General features: G+C 40.2%; 4 protein-coding genes across 7 annotated transcripts; 2 read left to right on the top strand and 2 right to left on the bottom strand.

Annotated features, from left to right (window-relative positions):
* On the bottom strand, positions 1 to 12,606 carry LOC115627194 (integrator complex subunit 6). 4 transcript variants are annotated; one of them, XM_030522804.1, is made up of 3 exons: positions 11,777 to 12,606; positions 5,069 to 5,429; positions 1 to 4,921 (listed from the first exon to the last, which is right to left on the bottom strand). In XM_030522804.1, the coding sequence occupies exon 3, from the start codon at positions 4,857 to 4,859 to the stop codon at positions 966 to 968; it is 3,894 nt and encodes a 1,297-aa protein (XP_030378664.1). In that variant the 5' UTR covers positions 4,860 to 4,921; positions 5,069 to 5,429; positions 11,777 to 12,606; the 3' UTR covers positions 1 to 965. The 4 variants fall into 4 exon arrangements, with proteins under 4 accessions (XP_030378664.1, XP_030378666.1, XP_030378665.1 ...); XM_030522806.1 differs by having other exon boundaries at positions 12,164 to 12,606; XM_030522805.1 differs by having other exon boundaries at positions 12,219 to 12,606.
* A 251-nt stretch (positions 12,607 to 12,857) lies between these two features.
* On the top strand, positions 12,858 to 19,625 carry LOC115627263 (regulator of telomere elongation helicase 1 homolog). Its single transcript, XM_030522891.1, has 8 exons — positions 12,858 to 14,121; positions 14,580 to 14,908; positions 15,897 to 16,103; positions 16,178 to 16,841; positions 17,382 to 17,524; positions 17,591 to 17,720; positions 17,787 to 18,020; positions 19,390 to 19,625. Exons 1-8 carry the CDS (start codon positions 13,081 to 13,083, stop codon positions 19,612 to 19,614), a joined length of 2,973 nt encoding a protein of 990 aa, XP_030378751.1. The 5' UTR covers positions 12,858 to 13,080; the 3' UTR covers positions 19,615 to 19,625.
* Positions 19,626 to 20,246: 621 nt separating this feature from the next.
* LOC115627264 lies at positions 20,247 to 21,360 on the top strand. Its single transcript, XM_030522892.1, has one exon. The coding sequence runs from the start codon at positions 20,285 to 20,287 to the stop codon at positions 20,972 to 20,974; it is 690 nt and encodes a 229-aa protein (XP_030378752.1). The 5' UTR covers positions 20,247 to 20,284; the 3' UTR covers positions 20,975 to 21,360.
* A 991-nt stretch (positions 21,361 to 22,351) lies between these two features.
* LOC115627293 (protein lin-52 homolog) lies at positions 22,352 to 23,595 on the bottom strand. Its single transcript, XM_030522925.1, has 4 exons — positions 23,483 to 23,595; positions 23,269 to 23,412; positions 23,100 to 23,204; positions 22,352 to 23,034 (listed from the first exon to the last, which is right to left on the bottom strand). Exons 1-4 carry the CDS (start codon positions 23,520 to 23,522, stop codon positions 22,871 to 22,873), a joined length of 453 nt encoding a protein of 150 aa, XP_030378785.1. The 5' UTR covers positions 23,523 to 23,595; the 3' UTR covers positions 22,352 to 22,870.
* Positions 23,596 to 23,907: the final 312 nt, after the last annotated feature.

Raw genomic sequence — 23,907 nt, 5'->3', positions numbered from 1 at the left:
TTTGTTTGTGTGTGTTTCTATTTTATTTAAGCTTTTTGTTTGCAACTTAATTGTTGTTTATATTTTCTTTCTTTCAACAAAATTACACAGATTCACTTAAGCGCTAGAATTCTTCCTCACTCTACCGATTAAACAATTGAACTTAAATTAAAATTAGGAAAAAGAGAAGCATTCTGAACAATTATAATATAAATACGATATATTATAAATCTATGTATGTATGTATGTGTGGGGGCGTGTGTGTGGCTCTACATAATAAAATGTTCAAAAAAAAAAAAAAATGAGCATAAAATACAAATTTAAAAAAAAAAACGGGCCTTTAGAGTAAACTCAAACGCGAAATAATAATCATAATATTAATAATAATATTTAAACAGCAGAAATTTTGTTCTTCAGAACTGAGGATACAAAGCGAATTGTTAACACGTTAATGCTGTTAACAAATTATAATAATAATTCTAATGATAATAAATGTTGAATACCTAATTTAAGAATATTTTACATTTCGCTTACACATGTAATGTTTTTTGTTGTTTGTTTGTTTGTTTGTTACTTTCTTTCTTTTTTTTTACAACTAATTTGCCCCACAATTTCACGCCCCATTGGCGTTTATTTACATTAGGCATTCGTCTACGTTGTTTTTGTTTTTGTTGTTGTGGTTGTTATTGTTCATATTCCACCGCTTCGTCTTCTTCTTCTTCGCTTCTACTCCTTATTGTTTTTCAGTTTAGTTGCTAATTTATGATCTATTTTGGGGTCCCTTTTAGACGACGACGCAAATATTGGAAATTTACGAGAACGTTTAATTAAATATTGTATTGGTTTTTTTTTACTGTTGTTGTTGTTGTTTTTGATGACATCACAGACATGTTGCGTGTTGTTGTTGCTGCCATTGCTGCTGTTGTTGTTGCCGCTGCTGGTGCTGCTTCGAACGTGGCACACGCTCAGTTCCACAACAGTAAACGTTAACTCTTTGTGCTCTCCAGCTGTTGCTGCTTCCGATCCCACCAGTCCTGTATGCTGTGCACCATTTGGTGTCTGCGAAATCTCATTGACTCCTCAATGCACATCTCAATGAAGTCGCTCTTCATCTCGTGATCGCCCTTTATCAGATTCAGGTGGTCCAGCAATTGGCTATAGTCCCGCCCAGGTCGGCGTATATCACGAAAGATTTGTAAACGCAAATTAATGTTGTGTTTGCGCGCCAATTCGCGTTGTTCTTCGGTAAGTGTGTTGTGGATGAGTGTCGCAGAATCGCCATTGTTGTTGGTGTTGCTGCTGCTGTTGTTGTTATTATTATTGTTGTTGTTGTTGCTACTGCTGCTGATGCTGCTACTGCCGCTGCTGAAACTGCTACTGCCGCTGCTCATGCTGCTACTGTTGATGCTGCTGCTGTTGTTGCTGTAAGTGGGCGCTGTTTTGGCATCGAGGGCTTTAAGGCAGTTATTGCTGTTGTTGTTGGTGGCGTTGTTCATGCTTGTTGTGGTTTGGTGGCTATTGTTATTGTGATGATTATTGCTGCCGCTAATGTTGTTGTTGTTGTTATTGTGCTGCATGGCACTCGCCCAATAGAAATGCGGCGTTGTTATCGCCGCCGTTTTGCCCATCTCCCGTTTGAGGCTATCAAAACTATTGCTGCTGCCCAACAATTCGCTATCGCCGGCCAGACTTGAACTAGCCCCAACACTATCACCATTCAGTGAGGAGTTGCCCGAAGATCCGTTGCCATTGTGACAGGTCTGTAGTATGCGTGAAATCTCCGAAGCATCATTAATGTCATTGTGGCTGTAATAAGTTGTAGAATTGGAGATGCTGCTGCTACTGCCAATGTTGCTGCTGCTGCTACTGCTGCTGCTACTTGTTGCGGCATTGCTGCCAGCAGCTAGTGACGAATTTGTCGCGACTGAGGCTGCAGACGTTGTGCTTTGTATGGCTGTTGTAGCAGGTGGGGATAATAAGCTGTTGGTTGCATGCTGCAGATGTTGCAGATGCGCATGATGGCTATATCCATTGGCCAGACTCAGGTGGCCCGTTTTGGTAATGCCATCCGTGTTTATGTTGCTGCTGCTGTATGCAGCATGATGTGTGGTCAGTCCATTGAGTGGTAAATAAAACACACCACTGGTGCTACTGCTGCTGCTGCTGCTATTGTGGTTAATGTTGCCGCTGACGCCTAACGTTGTTGTTGCTGCATTGGCCGCGAGGGCGCAGTTCTCTGAGCTGCTGCCATTGCTTGCATTTGTACTAACTGACGTCATTAGGTTGTTGGGCGTTAGAAGATTTGCGCTGCCGCTGCCTGTTAGTGCTGCTGTTGCTGCCGCCGCCGGCGTGCCAGCAACTGCTGTTGTTACTGTTGTGGCGCCATTCGCTGTTGACGCATCAGCATCAGCGATGACACTATCCTCACTGATGCCATTGATGAAGTTGTGAACATAGCCGTTGAGTGCGGTTTCCTGCTCGCTAGACTCCTCCTCGTTGAAGTCAAAGCTGATGCCGGCCATTCGGTTGGTTGTGTGCATCGACATGCCCGAATCGCTGGATGCGTCCGAACAAACGGATGAGGCATAGGAGCTGTTGCTGTCCTCATCGTAGGTTGCGGGGCTGGACGTGTCGGCGCCTTCGGCGCTGCTTGTGCTTAGCGCGCTCGAGGAACGTGCGGAGTCTGTGGACAGGCGTCGGAATTCAAAGGCACGTGGTAATGGTCCCGCTTTACGTTTGCGCCCCCGTGAGGCGCCATCCAATTTCTTGAGGCCGAGACCGCCGCCGCCGCTGCTGCCGCCCGGGGAGCCCAGCATTAGGCCGGACATGCCGCTCGGTCCGGCACCCAGACCTGACATGACACCACCACCGCCGCCACCTCCTCCTCCACCTCCACCACCACCGGGTCCTGCTGCGCCCGAAGAACCGCCACTGCCGTTCGGCGACTTCATGGGCGCGACATCACTCAGATCAGCCTCATCCACCATCACCATATGCTTATCCTTCTTGTACGGATTGCCAAACATATGTTGTCGAACATTTGTGGGTTCGATTTCGCGCAACGGATTGTCCTTGTTCTTCAAATACTCCTGATAGTTGCCCATTTCGGCAATGGGCAGACAATGGCCCGAATCTTTGGCCACCGCTGTGGCTGGTCGCAAAAATGTATCACGCATGCGTGCAATTTCCTCCACAAGATCGCGTCGCGGTATATCGAAGGGATTGCGATACGTTTTCGCTGATGATTGATGTGTCAGCTGTGGCACCACAATCGTATAATTCTCCAACGGTTCAATCTCTGAATGCAGTTTGGCAAATGTGTCACGCAGCAACGGATGCCGCACCAGATCGCGACGCAGCGAGGAGCCCGGACATAGCTTGGCCGTCTCCACTTGCCGATAGGGCGGCTTCGGTTGCTTCAATTGCTTGTAGACCTTCATGCAGAGGTTCTCCTGATCCTGCTTGGCCGTATTCTTAATGTGCTTCAACTGATTGGCAATGGTGGGCGACAAATAGTTATCGACATTCTCGGGTAACAGGAATTGCAGCAATTGGTACGGCACATTAATGTTGACCAGCGCTTTCCGCAAGAATGGACAATAATAGGGTGGGATGGAGCGGACATACGCGTTGAATTTGTACATCAAATCGTTTGGCGGACTCATATTATATTTGTGTATGAGGTCGTGAAGCAGCGGCAGCAGTGCTGGATAATTATAGGCGAGCACATACAGATGGACTTGCGTGAAATTGGGAGCTGCCTTCAGGTACCCAAAGGGCAGTTCGAACCCGTGCATGCCATTCGTAACGATGACCTGCCAGCATTTGTTCATCTCGCGTTTGTTGAGAATTTGCAGTGTTAGGGGACATGCTTCTATCTCGTATTTATCGACAGGGAAGCTACGCACCAATTGCGGTTCATCGACGGCCGGCGTGAGGATTTTGAGCTTAGGATGTGCATCGCGGGGCGGTAATGTGATGGCCTTCGAGTCCGGCCAATAGGGTTCTGGCAACGGCCAATACCCAATGGGAAAGGTCTTCTGCGTTATATGCTTTTGCACATAAATCATCTTCTTGATCGGTTGGAAGACAATGTCGGGCACGGCATCGCTGCTGGAGCTACTGCCGCCACTCCCTGTTGCTACGCCATCCTTTGGCAGCAACGGCTCGAACTGCAGCACCACACCCGGCTGGACCTTTTGTACCAAACTCTCGATGCATTGGTTTAGCACGTAGTGGGATCGGACACGGTATGAACGTCCGCCCGTCACCTCACACATACGCTCTATGGGCGAATCATCGTGGGGCACCTTACCCTCGACGCGTTCATCAATTTTATTGCCCGGCATGCGCAGCACCAGCGAGAACAGACGCTGATCCCATCGGAAGGGCTCTTTGGTGAACTTGGTGCCCGGTATTTGATTACTGAGCGGCAGTATGATCTCCTGATGGACGCCATTTCGGTACGAGTAGCGACCGCCATCCGTAATTACAATAATAACCGACGGTTCCAAATAGAATGGACAACGTCCCTGTCCGTATGTATCAATCCCCGATTGCATACGATTCAAATTTAATAGATCGAAAGCATTGCGCAGTGATTCGCCCATTGAGGTTAGACCATGACTCTGCAGATTCTTAAGCTCATTCATGAACGTAGCATGATTCTCCTTCCAACCAGCCTTCACATTTGCTGGCGGCTCCTCAAACGTTAACAGCATATAACGATCCCCTAAACAGTCCTGTGTACGCTGTCTATATTTAAGGAACGTCTCCACAGCACCTTTAGCAATATCTAAATAGGTTTTTTGCACTCCATTCACATACGCCTTCTGGCACATGGACGATGACGTGTCCACCAGAAAGAGTATAATTGTCATGGCGGCCTAGACGGCGAGTTAATTCTTGAAAATCTTCTGGCAAGTCGTCTTCCTTCAATTCACTAGCAAGATGATCGAAATAGGTAAATGATTATCCATTCCATTTGTAGAGAGATAGAGATGGATGAAGAACGAGCGAGCAAAAACAAAAGAAAGAGAAGGAAATAGTTTTAACAATCAATTCTTAATCTTTAAAATAATATGTTTACCTTTATGTTGCCAATAAAGCCTTGTCTTCCAGACTTCTCGCCAATGTTTTAGAGTAGCAGGCTAAGAGGGTTTTTATTTTATTTAACAAGAAGACTTAAGTTCAAGACGCTATCTAGTCTTCTCTGTTGAAATTAATTTCTTATAATAATTTGTTTATTGTTTTATCTGTCCCACACTCTTGATGAGGCACATACATATATATAATTATATATATATATACGCTTTCTATCCCGTCGTTCGTTCGACCGCTAGCAATAGTATAGTCTCGGGCAAATGGCTCTTTTTCTTCGTTTCCCTAGGCCACTTTTTAAATACATGTTCCGAGTTACAATAGCTGACATTGGGATTGAAGACAACGATCTGGAAAAAGGTTGAAAAATGTTAGAAATTAGCATAAAATTGATTTCTCTTTCGTCTGATTTAAACGTTCTTCATCGACATAGCTGGCACATAAATATGGACCTATAGTTAGCCATTATCATATCATTATCGTTCTATGTTAATAGTTGGTGATTAATTTTAAAGACTCTCCCACAATTGAACCATGATTACAAATTTATGAAAAAACCAATATAAGACTTATTATAGGACTGACTTTAGCTTCTTGTATACCTTTTCTCCCTTCCAAGTTACGCACTAAGCCCCAAAACATTTCATAAATTTGTCTTTCGCAAGAACTTAAAGTGGTTCAACAAAATGTTCACACAATTTATTACGTGTGGGGAAATATTTAACAAGAAGGTATAAATAGAGGGTCAGGGGACTCTATATCGCTGCTACATCAACAATTACTATCAATTAGCACTATTTCTATTACAACTGAATGATATTGAATTTCAACAATTTCAAAGCTACTTTGATTTGCAAAATGTTATAAATTGTTCTATGTTTCCATAATTTGTCCTTAAAAAGTTTAACATTATATAGTGATTTTTATAGTTAGAAGTTCAGCAAAAGTTAAAGCAATTATTGAGGTGTATCAAAAAAGCAGATTTTTTTCAATATCTCGACCCCAGCTTCATTTCGGAGTTTGTATGACTTCAACGATCAAGGAGAGAGCTTTTGACAGCAGCAGTCGAGAAAATTTTTTACAATATTGTTTGCGTATTCATCTCTAAACTCTTCAGTCACGTTATCGTTTTTTTTTTTTAATTACATAATTTATTCCAAAAATATTATTTAAAATTCTTCCTACACTTAAAAATTAAAATATAATTTTTTTAGAAACCCGTTTTTCCTAAATTTGAACATTGTTATATGAAATTTATTATTCCTTCTTTTAGATAAATTATATTTTCTTCTAAATAAGAAAAATTAATATCGTATCTTTATAAATACAAAATAAATACATAAATGAATACGCTCTCTTTTATTTGCAACAATACTTCCACTCTCTGTATATTTGCTTTCTTTCAGGAACCCCTATAGATTATTTTTGGATTAGTCAGATATTTATCAAGTTCAGTTGGAGTTCGCTATAAGGGGCGTGTATTGTACAATTCTATTGACACGGGCATGTTATCAACAATTCTTCAATCGGTTCACAGCGTGTTGCGCATACGCACGATGTGCTCATTAATTGTTATTGTTGTTGCTCCATTGCCTATTTTGCAACTCGTTAAGCGCAAAAGATGAAATACAAAACAAAAGGGTTTGCATGCATCTGTGTGCGTGTGTGTGTGTACATAGCTGTATATCGTCGTATCACTGATAATGCACGGCACGCTCGAACACACACACGCACGTACAAATACAGGCGCACTTATTTTTTGACAATAAATGTGCTAATTTAGTTGAAGTCAGAATGTCGAGCTACTTAGCTGTATCGTCTCTCTCTCTCTCTCTCTCCACTCTCGCTCGCTCTCTTACTCTGTATCTTTCGCTGTCTCTGGCCGACCCCAAAGCAAATAAATTAACAAGCTATTGCCATTGTAGAGGCTCTGTGAAAAGCGCGCACAATGTTTGACACAAATTCCTACACTAGCCGCTTTCCATTTCCACAAAACATAAAGATGCGATGCAACCATCTCGCTGACATAAATAGTATGCATATGTATGTAAACATGTGTGTATGTATGCCACTGCATGAGATAATAATGTGCGTACATAGGTTATTGAACTGAACTTCTGAACTCTCAACTCAACTATGCATATACGAGGAGACTTATATTGTCATATGCACTTGAAAAACATCTTCAGTTGAAACCCAAATACTTGGCGCCATCAGAAAATTTCGTTGTAGTCATTAACAAGTGTGGCAACACTGAAAACGACAACAAAAACAACTAAACGAAAACAAACCAGAAGAAATAGAGTTGTTGGCAACATTATTATGCGATTGGTAGTATTCCAGCAAGTGTAAAAAATAATAAATAATTTAAATATTATAATGGGAGAAAGCATTATTTGCTTATTTAAACATGAGAGAACGCTACAGTCGAGCAAGGCCAACAGTGAAATACCCTGTACCCAGACAAACTTCCGCCACTGAGTTATATGCGCTCCTAGTAGAAGCAAAAAGCAGAAGAATGAACTTGATGCTGCAGCATGTGGCATAGTACCGGAGTGAAATTGTTTCGCTAATAACTTTTCTTAGAATTAACCGATTTAGATGAAATGTAGACGGTATTGACGAAATTCTGAAGCGGGGGAAAGGGGGGAAAATTCAAAAATAAAAATGTTCGGTTAATGTGCGCTCAACCGTTTCCGAAATCCAGGCGTTCATCCACACGGACGGACGTCATGCTGATTCAGAATATACAGTTGTGCTCAAAATAATAGTAGTGATATTTTTCACTACGTTCTACCGTTCGTATTTTTGTGTTTCCTTTCATTTTTAATCCTTTCTTTCTACCTATGTGATCTACAACAAGAGCACAATAAAATGACGCTTTACTTTAGCTTTTTGTGCACTTGTTGTTGTTGTTATTTGCATTTTCCACAGCTAGTCCCTATTCTACGCGCTCAAAATAATAGTAGTGCTTGCACAAACATTCCAAAAATATTAAGTGTGTCGCTCCTTAAGCTCACGAAAAGTTGCTAATAGTAAGTTCTATTATTTTTTAATAGTTTACAATAGTTTCCAATACACATTTTAGTTTGTTTTTTTTTTCTGAAATGGGTAGAGCCAAGCACTGCGCTCCTGAACGACGTGCACTCATTCAAAAATTGATATCTGAGGGAAAAACTTACAATGAAGTCCAAAATATAGTAGGTTGTCCTCCTACAACGGTGTGTAATGGTATAAAATTTATCTCAGGCCCCTAAGCACGTGGAAGACCTCGCGCTATGTCAGATAAATTGGCGACCCTTGTAGTGAGATACTTTAGGCAGAACCCATTTGCGAGCTCTACCGATATAAGAGATGAATTAAATCTCCATACTAGTACACAAATAATACGGAGATGCCTACTGCAAAATAATATGGCAGCTCGGAGTCCAAGGAAAGTGCCCCTTCTCACAAAAAAACATCTGGCAAGACGAATTAAATTTGCACAAGACCACATTGATTGGCCAGTGCAGTACTGGAGAAACATTTTGTGGTCAGATGAATCGAAAATCACGCTTTATGGTGGAACTGGGTCTCGTCAGTATGTTAGGCGGCCACCAAACACTGAATGCACCCTCGATTCACCACGAAAACCGTAAAACACGGAGGAGCTCGTATTATGATATGAGCCAGTTTTTTATATTACGGCACGGGGCCTTATATTGGCTCCGGAATGTCATGGATCGCCACCTTCATGTGCATATAATGCAGAATATTATGCTGCCATATGCCATTGATGAAATGCCACTGATTTGGGTATTCCAGCGGGATAATGATCCGAAGCACACAAGTAATGTTGCCAAACAATGGTTTCAAACTAACAGGATCAATGTACTAGAATGGCCGGCACAGTCTCCAGATCTCAACCCGATTGAGAATTTATGGTACGATGTAAAGAAGGAAGTTGCCAAGAGTAAACCAACTAATTTTGAATAGGTTTGGGGACCAGCTAGACATGCTTGGAGCTTCATTCCTTCTCAAAGATGTCACAATTCCGTGGACTCCATGCCAAAGCGATGTGCTGTAGTTCTTGCACACGATGGCTATGCTACAAAATACTAATATTATTTAGAAAGTCCTAATATGAGTAATTAAAATAATAACCGTATTATTTGGATCAGTTGGGACAAGTAAGAGGCCAACAAATGAAACACTACTATTATTTTGAGCGACCAAATTAATGAAGTTTTGGAAAAAAAATTATTTAAATTGTTATATGACCAGAATTTGTTATTATTTCTTTATAATTTACTTGTTAATATACTATACTTAACAATACAAATTATTTTAAGTTCATTAAATCACCATTTCATACATTTTTTGAACGAACTAAATTTTTATGAAAGCACTACTATTATTTTGAGCACAGCTGTATATACTTTATGGGGACGGAGATGCTTCATTCTGCCTATTACATACTTTGCACAAACCTAATATACCCTTTTTACATTACGGGTACAAGGTATAATAAGATTAAATTAATACGAGGTGTCTAAATTTATTCCCATTGATCAATTTCAGAATTCCTTCTTTCTCTGGTCAGCAGATTCAAGATAGGCTCCTGAGAACAAGAGAAATCCCAACTAGGCTAGTCACTCGCAGAAATACTGTTGGATCATTTTAATTTTAAAACGTTCACGAGCCAAAGATCACTGTAAAAGGCTTACAAAATAGAATATTATTGAATGAAATATATCGTAGTGATATTAACCTGAAATTAATATCGAAAATTCTATCATTTTTTCAGGTTTTACTGTTAAAATAACAACTTTTCACATGTTTTTAGGATTTGATTTTAACATAAAACTCATAATTATTGAATGCAAACCGCAAAAATGTACATATTTTTGTTAAAGTTAAATTTGTTTCAACATTTTGTGTGATGATCTCTCTAGCAATCTAAACTAAATAATCAATTTCTAAAATTTCCGCAGATTTGTTTACATTGCAGGTTGTAGGCAGTAATCAGGAATACTCTATGTATGGCTGCGCGGTTGTATAAAAGATCTATGATCAGCTGTTTGGACAAATCTAAATTACCAATCTAAACAATTTCAAGAATACCACTACAACTAAAATTTAAGTAAACACTTGGCTTCTTGTTTACACAAATTTAATGGCGCATGGCAGTCAATGCGAACATTTCAACTTCGAATTGCTACATTAGTATGTGTATTTATAGAGCATGAAATTGAAGTTGGGAGCAACAAATAGACAATCTGGCGAAAATTGTGCAACATGCATCCAAGCCCCGTTATCTATTCGCAGCTGATGGCAAATATACGCAGAGTTGCCACAGCAGTCGATGATAAGTGATGATGTTGTTGCTTTTGCCGCTGACAACGCAATCGGCCGGTTTTTGTTGATATTGAATTAACGGTAAAAATAACACTGGTTGCACGCATTTTCATTAATGCTAATTTTAATTAGCCGAACGAGTACAAATTTAAGACAACATTAACATATAAAACAACAATACTATATTGCAGCTGATTTGCGTACGTGTACGTGAACGCTCGCTTGAGGGTGTGTGTTCGTATGCGTGTGCGTGTGTGTGTGTGAAAATGGTGTTGTTTCAAAATTTAACGCACAAGTGAGCGTATTACAAACAAATTGGAATTGCTCATAACAATAATATACCACCAGCAACAATTAACAATGGAAACAACAACGCCAGCAACATACATACAGGCCGAGACGCACCAGTTCGTCTAGAGTATAAGCGATGGTAAGACAGTAGAAGGTATGGCATTAACGCTACAGCTTTTACACTCTCACTGCGCAGAAACGTCATAATAATGTGCTTTCTATAAGCCACATATGAATGAAAGATCGCGCGTTAAATTTACCCGCTCCGTGTTTTCTATTGCATTTGACATATAATTTTTTGAAACTCTGCCTACAAGCACCAAATTACAAGTTACACTATTAAGTTACCACGTAATCATTATTTGACGTCACAAGAAGAGTATATCCAATAACGGACCTTTCGCAATGCCATACCTTCTACCAATTTATACCAGCTTATATACGTCATTATCGTGACGGAGGCTTACGTTGCGCGCACATCACACGAGCGCCAATACGAAACGCACGCACGCACACGCACGCACACACACACACACACACCTTTAACACACATTCAACACACTCTGCTCGCATACACACACACACGCTGCGCTTCTTTTGAAACAGCATCACATAGCGCGCATGTAGCACAAGCGACGAGTACGAGTTTAACAAGAGAGAATATTAAGAGTAAAGCAAGCCCGACCACGAAATACCCTTTGCTCAAAATAAAACTCTGCCGTTGTTTTATATTCGGCTTAGCACAACCGCAAAATTTGCTCACTGATAACTTTTCTTTAGTATTAACCGATATTAACGAGATTTGAAAAATAAAAGAATAACTTATAAATTATATATGCAGCTTGGGAATTCTGAACTGTATCGTCAGAAATTTGTAGCGAGGGAAAATAAACTCAAACTCGTATTGCCTATGAATACGATAAGTCTTTATACCAAGATTGGTCAAACGGGCTTTTGGAATCATAGTTTTCATCCAAACAGACAGACATGTCTAGATCGATTTGTTTCATCGAGATCTTATCGTATCGGAGATGTTTCCTCCTTCTATGTTACATATATTTGCACAAACCTAATATACTCTTTTTACCCTTTGGGTAGAGGGTATAGAAAGCCTTCGCCGCTGCAACAGAGAGTAGGCTACATAATTAGCAAAATGAAATTGCATTGAAATCCAAAATTTCCCCTTAGTTTTTGATTTAGTGTTTTGGGGGAGGTGGATTGCTCCAATTCAGTTCTTGAGCGTTTGTTACATTCTTCTTTAACTTTTACTGCGCCACGGCTCAGTCATTTTGAACGATTTTTTTTATTCTGTTATATTTTTACTTTGTGCCAACAAAAAAAATTTATCACCACCGCGCTCTCTCACTCGCGCACTGATGGCCCACACTCAGAGAGTAGATGTATTAAGGTGCATAGCATACACTAACAGTACACGCACACTGGCTCACTCACACACCTACACACACATTGAGAGCCAACGCACATTCGCTCTCTGTCGCTCGGTCGCTCACCATCTGACTAGACTGTCGAGTCCGCCTGGTGACGATGACAACAACGATGGCGACAACGGCGATGAGACGAACCGACACAACGACCGAGAGTCACGAGTATGTATGTATGTGTATATGTTTACTTGTAGTATCTCAAAAGAAGAAGCAGCAGCAGCAGCGGGTAAGTTTGTTTCAACAAACGCACACTCTCAAATATACACACATATAAAACACCACACAGTGGCGCCGTTCACTGTCACTGCCGTTGTATTGCTTTTGGTACTTAATTCCTTCATCCACCAACCAACCTCTCTATTCAAAAGTAAAAAACTAACTGAGAGACTACGCCACGGTTTACCGAAAATTTCTGTTGCTGTTGCTTTGATTATGACGGCGGCGCCCCAAGCACTGTCGGTCCACAGATGGCGCTACTGTACCGCTCAGCTGTTGATAAGCATATGCAATAACTATTTGATAAGCCATTTAAAATTATTTATATAATTTAACAATTATAAACTAACAAATAGAATGCCATTTAGCTGGCGCGTAGCCAAATTTGCAGTGTGTCAACATTAAATGACAGCTGCTCGACTACCATAATAGACCAGGGTTGCCAGCTGGTATATAAAACTTAGAGTAGTATTTTTGGCTCGTTAATCGAGGAATAAGCAACATTAGGTTTTAACCACAGAATTTAAATTTCATCATGGGTGCAAATTAAAGTTGTTAAGCTGATCAACAGGCGCCATTAAGTTGAATTCTAGTTGGGGGAAAAGTGCAAGAGCAAACACTAACCGGAATAGGGTCGTCGACAACACACGTTTATTTGGCGCGAAAAACGCAAAAGTCGTAGACAAATAGATTCGGAAACGGAGGACAGACCATGCCAGAAACGATAATTGCCGGCATTCCGGTGCAGTTTCCCTTCGAGCCATATGAGGTGCAGCGTGCCTATATGGAGAAGGTGATAATTTGCCTGCGTGATGGTACAAATGGCGTTCTGGAGTCGCCTACCGGCACCGGCAAGACTTTGAGTCTCCTCTGCTCTTCGCTGGCGTGGATAAGAACACGCCAATCGGATATGCAACAGCAAATGACAAAAATGAAGGAGTCACAAAGGGGACAGTTTCCTGAGGACATGCAGGCACCCGGCCTGGGCGCCATTAACAAGGTAAACAATTGGGGTGTTCCCAGAATCATCTACGCCTCACGCACGCACTCCCAACTCACGCAAGCCATGCGTGAATTGAAGCGCACAGCATATGCCAATATGCGATCTGTGGTACTTGGGTCCCGTGACCAGCTCTGCATTCATCCGGAGGTTATGAAGGAGCAGGGAAATTCAAATAAGGTCAGCATGTGTAAATTGCGAGTGCAATCCAAGACGTGCTCGTTTCATCTACGCGTGGAATCGAAGAAAGATCATCCAGACTTCTGCGGCCCCAGCATTATGGACATTGAAGATTTGGTTAAGGTAGGCCAAAGCCTCAAGATGTGCCCATACTTTGCTTCCAAGGAGCTGGTCGGCCAGGCGGACATCACGTTTATGCCATACAATTATCTGCTAGATCCAAAAGCTCGAAAGGCCAACAAAGTGGAGCTAGGCAACACAATCGTCATACTGGACGAGGCACATAACATTGAGAAAATCTGTGAGGAGTCAGCATCGGTACAGATACGGTCCTCAGATGTGGCTCTGGCCATTGAGGATGTAACGCACATTATGAAACTATTCAGCAGTAGCGATTCTCAAGAATCTTCCGGAGGCGATGAGCCAAAAGACTTCAGTATGGATGACTTGGCGCTGCTCAAAGAGATGCTCTTCGATCTGGAGCAAGCTATCGATGCTGTGCAAGTGGAGAATAGACAAGAGGGCACCACCTATCCGGCAAACTACATTTACACACTGCTGGGCAAAGCCAATGTGAGTACACTCTAATTTATTTGAGAAATTTCAAAATAAACGATATATTGGTCCGATTCCAGTTAAACTGCAGAATATGATGTGTGGGCATTTATTTATGTAACTGGTTAAAAAATTAGTTTGCAAAATTGAAGTTAAGTTTTGCAGCGAATGTTCCCATGGCAGCTATATGATGTAGTGTTCCGATTTCGAAAAAACTCCAGAATATAGTTGTAGTAAAACATCTTAAATAATTCAATTGGTGAAGATATCTTAATAAATACTCGAATTATGCTACTAACAGCTATTTTTGAAGTGATCGTTGTAAGCTCTATGTTATGAGAGATATGTAGATAAGTACTTGAAAAGTTCTTGACGTGCTTAAAGACGGACGAGCAGATAGCAGACATGACTATATATTAAGAATTTGTAATTGCGATAGAAAATATTAATTTTTGAATTGCTTCCAATTTCTATAGTTCACACACTCGAATTGTGCAACGATCGTGTCGCTACTGGATAAGCTGGTGCAGTACCTCATGGTGGCTTCGCAGAATACGATGCTGCGTAAGGGTGGAAGTTTTATGGTGCTCAGCGATCTCTTAAACATTGTGTTTGCGAATAAGGAGGATGTCATGGCGAAGGTGTATCGTAGCTTTAAGGTGCACGTAGTTCTCGAAGAAACTAAACAGACCACAACACGGGAGACGGCCACCAACAAACAAGGATGGCTGGGGAAGGGTAACACAACAACGACTACGAAGATGGCCAAAGTTATTAACTTCTGGTGCTTCAATCCAGGCTTTGGGTGAGTTCAAATTCATCGTCCAATTGACATTAATAATGAAATATAGTTGAGTATTGTTGCAAAAAATGAATCCCGTCTGTTCCCCTTTACGATTTCGATTAGGTCGAAATAAATATGAAATTAAGTTCGCTTGAGCTTTCGCCAAATCGATTTCAATATGTTTTCAATAAGTAGTAGTTATTTGCAAAAAAATATAGAAGCATTGATAATTAGTTTCGAAAACTTATGGTCTGAAAATGTATAGCTGTGAATACTTTCGTGTTTTGTGACAAAATTACTTAAATTAAGTTACTCAATTGAGTTCTTTTACTTTTTGATTTATTAGAATGGCTTTTTGTTTCAAATATTTGGCAAACCGCTTGGGAATATTATTAATTTCGTAATCAAAGTGAAGAACTACAGTAATTTCGAAGCATTTTGAAATAATTTTTTTTTCTTGTCGACACAAAACTTTGTGATTCATTAATGTTTGGCTTAGCCCCAATATATATTGAGAAAAGCCAAGACAAAATTAAAGCAGCTATTGGTTGCTATTTTTAATCGCTCTCTATAAAAATCGTAAAGTTTATCTAAATAATATTATTCAATCAAATGTAGCTTTAATAGCTTCAGGCGTAATCGTTTAAGTGCTTTGCATGAGAAGCGTAGAGGTGGGTTACAATTCAGGTGAATTCCTATAAACCAATTTATAAAATTAAAACAGCTATTGGTGCTTCAATTTTTGATTATTCTTTTTTAGGTGCTTCGTTAATATGTTTAAAATTTAATTGTTTAAATAGGCTTAAATAAATAATATAATTAAATCAACTATTAAAGCTTCAGGTGTCATCGGTTAAGTGGTTCGCATGGGAAGCGTAGGCTGTGATTTTATTTATTTCGTACATTTTAGCTTAGAGATTTATTGACAGGAGATATTGAATAGAGTCCATAGATCAAGCAAACCTACATAGCAAGTTTGATGTATACTATATCACATATGACCTTACAGCATGGAACAACTGCTCAATACGCAGGTTCGCAGCGTCATACTCACCAGTGGTACATTGGCGCCACTGAAGCCGCTCATTGCTGAGCTGGCCATACCCGTTGCACACTACCTAGAGAATCCACACATTGTTAACCAGTCACAGGTGTATGTGAAGATCATCGGCACAGGACCTGATCGCGAGCAACTAATATCGAACTACAAGAATCGGTAGGATGCAGTTACCTCATGTCTGATAAATGAACTAACATTGATCTTCTAATTACCTCACTCCCCACTCTTAGTGATAATCCGAAATACATACGCTCTCTGGGTCAGACGGTTCTCAACGTATCACGGATCGTGCCTGATGGTTTGCTTGTGTTCTTTCCCTCCTACCCTATGTTGAATCAATGCGTTGATTCGTGGCAGGCAAGCGGTCTCTGGGGCGATATTTCCCGGCATAAGCCAATTTTTCTAGAGCCACGCGGCAAAGACCAGTTTCTTAGCACCATGGAGGAGTTCTATCAAGCGATACGCGACTCAAGGGGTGCCTGTTTTATGGCCGTATGTCGCGGCAAAGTGTCGGAGGGTCTTGATTTTGCCGATCGCAATGGACGTGCCGTCATCATAACTGGCCTGCCATTTCCCCCACTAAAGGATCCCAAAGTGATACTAAAGAAGCGCTATCTGGAAGACAATCGCACCAGAGAGAACCAATTGCTTAGCGGCCAGGAATGGTACAATTTGGACGCGACACGCGCCGTCAATCAGGCCATCGGCCGTGTGATACGTCATCGTAACGACTACGGCGCAATTCTACTTTGTGATTCTCGATTCCAAGATAACTCTCAGGTGCAACAGTTGTCCAAATGGATACGCGGACATTTGGGTGCCCAACCACGTAGTTCGGCCTTCGGACCAGTTGTGCGCGAGCTCATTCAATTCTTTAGAAACGCCAAAGCGACGGTAAGTTTCCTAAAGGTTTCTTAAAGGGGAAATGGTATTTAGCTTCAAATTATGGTAAATATAGGTCTCTCTGTGTGAATCTTATATAGTCTTATTATCTTACAATTGTAGCTGTCATAGGAGTTATCGGTGCCAAACCTACATTTAGTGAAATAACATTTTTGTTTGTATTTATGGGACTTAAAATTATAAAGTTTCAAATCGGGTCCCTAAATAGGTATTATTATTTTTTAGCAATATAGTGTCCAAATGTAGTATGTCTCTTATATGAATGAACAGTTTAATATTGTATATGTATTGTATAGTCATTATTTCAGAAATTTTATATAAACCAATATTATATGAACCAATCCTCTATTCGACTTAACCTTTAATTCTCATACTTTTACTCTCCACTATTCCAACTTTAGATATTTTTCTTCTGAGCATTCTTCTAAAACCCAATTAGAATCAATTGGTTGTAATAAGAGTTATTGAACTCTATTATAAAAGAACTCAATTATAATATTATTGTTATATCATTTGTTGACAATTTTGTAGATGGCACAGCCTGATGAGCGCGATATTGAACCACTGCCTGCGATCAAGACTAAAGAAGAACCACTGCCACGAATTACTCAAATAAAACAAGAGCCGGACTCATTGCATAGCAAAAGGACTGATGTCGGACAGAAACATAGCATGTGAGAACTTAAATAACGAATTGTAAAAGTCTAAGTTGAGTTAAAAGGTAACAAACAACATTGTAGGTATGTCGAGATGGCCAATTCAATCAAGTCTTGGACACCCGAAGACTATGCGAATGCGGCGGGCAAACCAAGCAATCAACCTGCGCCCAATGCCATGGATTTTATGAGTCGCCTCGAGTCCAACGTTTCGGTATGCTTCCATCTGAATAAACAGATCTATATATTAATTAATCTGACCCTTGTTCCACCCAATTAGAGCATAGACTTTAACTGTACGGAAAACGCAGGCAGTGGTTTAGTAAAAATACACAAACGTGAGCGCAGTTCGCCAACAACAAGCGAGTCGAATACTCTTCAAGCGGTTAACAAAAAGCGCTATAAACTCGTGGATTACTCTGCGAGCACTTCTAGCACTAGCAGTTGTAGCAGTACCTCCCAATCAGTGACTGAAAAGCAAGCACCCGAGAACCGTGCCGATTTTCTTCGTGTGGTGAGTTTTCTATGGTGTTTAGATTGATTATAGAAAGGATTCTTATGCTACTTGTATGGTCAGACATGCAAACAATTTGTGCACAAATCACTTATATTTTACAGTAAATCTGAATGAAGTTTTCTGATTCAGAACATTTTTTTAGTAGGAAACTGTTATTGATAGTAAGGTATTTATGACAGAAATTGGTGTGCCGATTATTTGCCTGCATGACCATGTTTTAGTAACTTTACACAAACACTTTGCAGCTTCATGCTATAGAGAATAGAATGAAGTCAGCATCGTTTTAAACTAAAATCTGCATATTCCAAAAGCGTAAGTTAATCAAATTATAGATAAATGAGTGAGCAAAAAATAATAGCATTGAAAAAATATTTAGTTCCTTACAATTAGCCTGAGTTTAGATTGAGTTTAGATGCAGCATTTGTTTTAAAGCTGTTTCAGGAAAAATAAAACCCTTCAATGGACTAATCGACTTTTATGTTTGATGAAATACCGAGTTTTAAATAAAGAGTGGAGTCTCGCTCCCATATTATAACTGTTGAAAACAAGGATTGCCTAGAGTTTAGAGCTGGGCTTTGAAAAACGTCTAATGAAACTTCAGATTTTAGTGTGTCTAAAATAAATCCATAATTTTTTTGTATACCGATCTTTCCTATGTGATCTATTGAATTGATTTTGAAAATACATTAAATTGTGGTGAGGAATGATAAAAAACTCATAAATACCAAATTTTGTTGAAAGTGGGAGTAACTTTTGCACCGATTGGAGCTGGGGCAGCTATATAAAGTCATGAAAATATGTATGTATATGTACATGGTTCGTAACAAACTTGTTGTGCTACATACCAGGTTTGGTGTCCTTAGCTGTTATGGTGCAAAAGTTTTCGATGTTCATAGAGTTGAACAGACAAACAAACGGTGAAAAGGACAGACGAACATGTTTGTATTGATTCGCCTCGCCTTGTTAATCATTTATGTTCCTATAACATTGCGTTTACACTTTTTGGTATACCCTTTTAGCCTTCGGGTACTGGGTACACCAACTATACTTTATACTTTAAGGATTAAATAAAAGCAGTCATAGTCTAAAGCAGCGATGGGCACGTAGTGGCCATTTACCAAAACATAACGGAAAGAGCCCTGGGAACCCAAAGAGCCACTACGTGCCCATCGCTGGTCTAAAGGGTTCCATTTTAATCAAAACAATGTTTTTGATTTGCATTAAAAAATTAGTAAACAATTTTCAGTTATTTAAAAAAAAGAGTGTTTAGTTGTAGGCCAAAATGCTTATGTTTAGATACTCAAGACTAAGACCGGAACTAATGAAGACTTGCATATGCATTTTCCTTTCAATCCCCCCCATATAGGTGCGAAGTGTGGTCAGCCATGAACAATTCCAAAGCTTTGGCAAAGCAATTTTGGCCTACAAGAGTGGCAGTGGCAGCGAAAGTTTTGATGCGCTGATGGACAAACTTTTGGATATATTGGGAGCGCCAAAGCTGCGTTACCTGTTGCAGGGGATGCGACGCTTCCTAAAGAGCGAACATCAGCTGGAGTTTGACGCAAGAATGGCCAGCTTGAAAGACACATAGAGAATTATGTTTTAAAGGAATTATAAATAATAATGTCTTTAAAGCAAGTTGGCAACTCTGCCATATATCGTCTGCATTTAAAATGCAACGAACCCTCCATACCTCACATGGGACTCAACAACAACAACAGTAGCAGCAAGAACAAGAGAAAAAACAGTTAGCCAATAAGCGCAGTATGAGAACGCAAGAAGATGATGATAAAGAGGGGTAAGGAGAGGGCGGCGGCAACGGCGACGCTGTTTTCGTTGCTCGGCGGCTTTCGGCTCTCCAGTCACACGCACTCGCTTCTCAACAATCGTCCCAGCCAGGCAGCACACGGAAGGCCGAGCAGGCCGTTCAGTGCATTTATAATTGGTGTGATTTATAAGTGTTGTTGTTTAAATTAAGTTTTTCCCCAAAATTATTAAATATTATGGTATTTAAAAATCAAACAAGCAAAGCATTACATTAAGACGCATTGGAAAGAAAGAGTAAAAGACGATAAGAGCTACGAGCGAAGGAGGAGGACAAAAACGCAGCAAGAACAACACGAACAACACTTGCCTACCTGCGCTCTGACCCTGGCCCAGTTAGCAGCCACAGCAACAAACAGCCACTTGTCTCAATTAGTTTTGCCACCCAACCACCACCGCCACAGCCAGCCCCCCCGCTGACGAACCAATCGCAACATATGGTTGAGGAAATTGGCTGCCTTAGACAAACTGGCGGCAGCGTCGTCATCGTTGGCATGCCAACCAGCCAGAGTGGACCAAGCACTGGAGTTGGAACCGGAACGGGTAGTGTTGCAGCCTCCAATACAGTGTCTGGCCAACAACAACATCAGCAACATCAGCAGCACCACCCACATCAGCAACAGCAGCATCAGCATCAGTTGGCCAATAATATGAGTCTATTGAGTGTCAAGGGCGGACGTTATTTGTGGACGGACCGTGAGCTTTTAATGCATTTGCAGAATTATACGCCGCTAATATTGTTAATCGATTTCGTGGAGAAAACGCGCACCAAGCGCTTCTACGAGAGCTCGGAACGATATGAGATTCTAATGTTGGTATTCATAATGCGCAAAGGTGCGCCATTCTGTGAGAATAAACGATTTCCCACCGAATATTGGGTTAATCTGTCAGTGGGTCCGATTGCCGAAGCATTTGATCGGCTGCAGGCCGCCATCGATATACCCGATCCGCAGCTGCCCATACACATGAGCGTTACGGATCTGACCAGCTGGAAGCAAATGTTCGATGTGGCCATGCTGGATATTAGACGCTATGCGTATTATACAGATCCCATGCAGTTGGCCGATGTCGGTGTCTATAATCGCATAACCTTCGAACAGCACTTTGGCATGCAATGGCTAGAGTAGAGCTGAAGAGTTGAATCCGGGACCATGCACCCAGTAATTGATCTATTTATAGCATGTTGTAGTACCTTGGAACACGCACTCGAATCACATACACACACACACACACATATGTAACAACGATATATATGTATATGTGTACTGTATTAATTGTGTTATAGCGGAATTTATTGACTGTGCCTTTTCTACTCACTCCCAAATCCCCCTTGGCAATCGGCCATATCCTGTTTCACAATTCTAGCCCTGCCCTGTCTGCAGTTTCAAAACCTTGAACTTCCCGTTTATGTATAGATATACCTTATATTATCGATGTACATATGTACATAAATACATACTATACATATATGCCTGTGTTTGTATGTAAAATGCAATACAATAGTGGACACAAATGTTACGAATATAAATATATATATTTATTGTTGCAACCTGACAAAAACCGACATTACTTTTTATTTTGGAGATCTGTATGGTGAAAAATTATTCAAAATTCTATTAAATTCAACCAAACAAAAATAGTTTAGAATTTGATGCTTGACCAGAGTTTCCTCAGGTCATTCCTTTTGGAAGATGGACAAATTTCGCAAAATAAAAATATGTCGGGAAATAAAGTTAGCTATATGGCTTTAATTTAAATTTTTCCTCTGATCGGATACTACACTTTTCCGCCCAATATCTCTATATTTTTAATTATCTATATGTAAGTAGAAGCAAACTATGTTGAATCGAATGCTGGAACGGAAACAAGCTTTAAGAATCATCTAAATAATGTTATTAAAACAATTTAAAACTTGAATCCTTATGGCAGCTATATGACATATTCCCCTGACTTTGATTAAGATTCAGAATCGTGTCTCTGCGTGTTTATATGCGTGTATGTATGTAGCACAAAGTGGAACCAAAGCAGCAACAACAACAACAGCTGCGGGCAGAGCATGAGCAGCGATTTTATGTATGGCTATAACTTTCTTCGGAATTCACCTATCATGTGGCATTCGAACAGATAATCACAAGCTGGATGTATATGCCAAATTTGAGTTCAAAATACCAAGAATTGCGGGAGTTATGGAAAACACTAATTGTGGGGCAGTGGGGTGTATCAGAAAAAATAAACAAACTTGATCTGCTTAGGGCTCAGGATAACCTGAATTCCAAGTTTGGTTATTCTAGCACTTATACTTTCTGAGATCCTTGCGTTCATACGGACGGAGGGGCATGGCTAAATCGACTCGTCATCCTTATCAATAATATATATACTTTTGGGGGTCTGCCACGCCTCCTTCTGTATATATATATATATATATATATATATATCCTCATCCCTTTGGGTACAGGGTATAAAAATATAGAAAAATGGTTTTGATTTACAAATGTTATAAAAAATCGTATCTGAACTTTCTTATATACATAAGTCTTTTTATTTACATTCAGTTGACAGCTAACAACAATTATCCTATAGTTCATACAAACGTGGTCTTATAAATACATTTATATAGACTGGGATGGAAAATTAAACGAAAAGACATGCTTTCATTTGCAGCATTGTTATTAATGTGCCTTTGTACAAGCTTAGTTGATAAATTTTGCCATGCATCGCACACGAATTTGAGGATGAGCTGGTCGGGAGTGGCCTAAATATTGAATGAACTTATTTTTAAGCTTGCAATTAGTTTTAAGGGAATAGCTTATGATTATCAGGTTATATTTGAATTGTTCTATACTGTGCTCTACTTAAATGTCGTTACAAACTTCAGCATAAATAACGAAGTGTATTACAACTGTGGAAAGGTAAATTCATACCTTTATATAAACTGTTCAGGGCTAGGGTATTAAGGCTAAAATTTGACCGCTAAGATTGATTTCCCTTTGGTGGTCTGTTGTTTATAAACTAATTAGCTGATCTTACGAACTGTCCTTGGGCTTTCGATTTTTCGGAAAACGATCAAAAATACCTAAAAGCTTGCCTCTAGTCATTTCCTTGGCCTCGCGCAGACCAAGTTGATAGATTTCGTCATGCATGGATCTGATTTTGGCAATTAATTGATCAGGCGTTAAAGCAGCCAACTCTGCAAAAGGTATACACACATATACATACAAATATAATTACATATTAATACTAAATTATACTTACGATTGATCCTGGCCATATCCTCAGTGGTTAATGTGTGTGTGCAGTCTCTATTTGGTGTGTGTATGGGCGTATCACTCATGTTCAGAAACTCATCCATTCCGGGAACTGTGCAACATTATGTTGGATCTATAGAAAATCGTATCGCTGCATATGTATATCGTTTACTCACATCGTTCTGGCCACTGTATTGGAGATTCACGTAACGTTTCGAATGATTTCAAATGGTCCTCGGGCTCTGGCTTTGTACTATTTGGAGATGGCAGCTCTTGTGGCTGCGTAGTATCGGCGTCTTCGTCGGTTTTCAAGATGGTCTCTGTTAACAAAGTATAACGGCGTACCGTTCTTAAGGTGCTGCTAAAATTAAAAGTTTTTGAATTACGCACCGGGAGCAAATATTTCGAGATTTGGCTCAATTTTGCTCATTTTATTTTACTATGCCGCGCTTTACTTTATTGTCACAAATGGCGGATGTTTGATGTTGATAGCAACACGGCCATCTTTTCGATAACACAACTAGTAATTGGCGCTGCCACCTGCACGCTAAATGGTCGTCTGCCTGCTAGCCTGCCTGCTGCTTATCTGTTTACTGCTGTTACGAATTGTTGATCTCCTAATCAGAGTTAAAATTCTATAAGTATATTTCTAGTATTATCGCATTTCAGCTGCAGCATTACTGAAATGAGATTTTTGTTATATACATTTGGTTACAAAAGTTTGTTTGCGCAGCGCTGCCAGAGTGCATCATTTTGTTTGTTTATTCGATTTTGGTCTAATCAAGACGTGCCTCTAAAGTTGCAAATGAATAAAC

This window comes from Scaptodrosophila lebanonensis, unplaced genomic scaffold (genome assembly GCF_003285725.1).
Source record: "Scaptodrosophila lebanonensis strain 11010-0011.00,11010-0021.00 unplaced genomic scaffold, SlebRS2 tig00000092-arrow-pilon, whole genome shotgun sequence".
Taxonomy (NCBI): Eukaryota; Metazoa; Arthropoda; class Insecta; order Diptera; family Drosophilidae; genus Scaptodrosophila; species Scaptodrosophila lebanonensis.
Note: the sequence above shows the minus strand (reverse complement) of the source record. Positions and strands in the feature narration are given on the sequence as shown.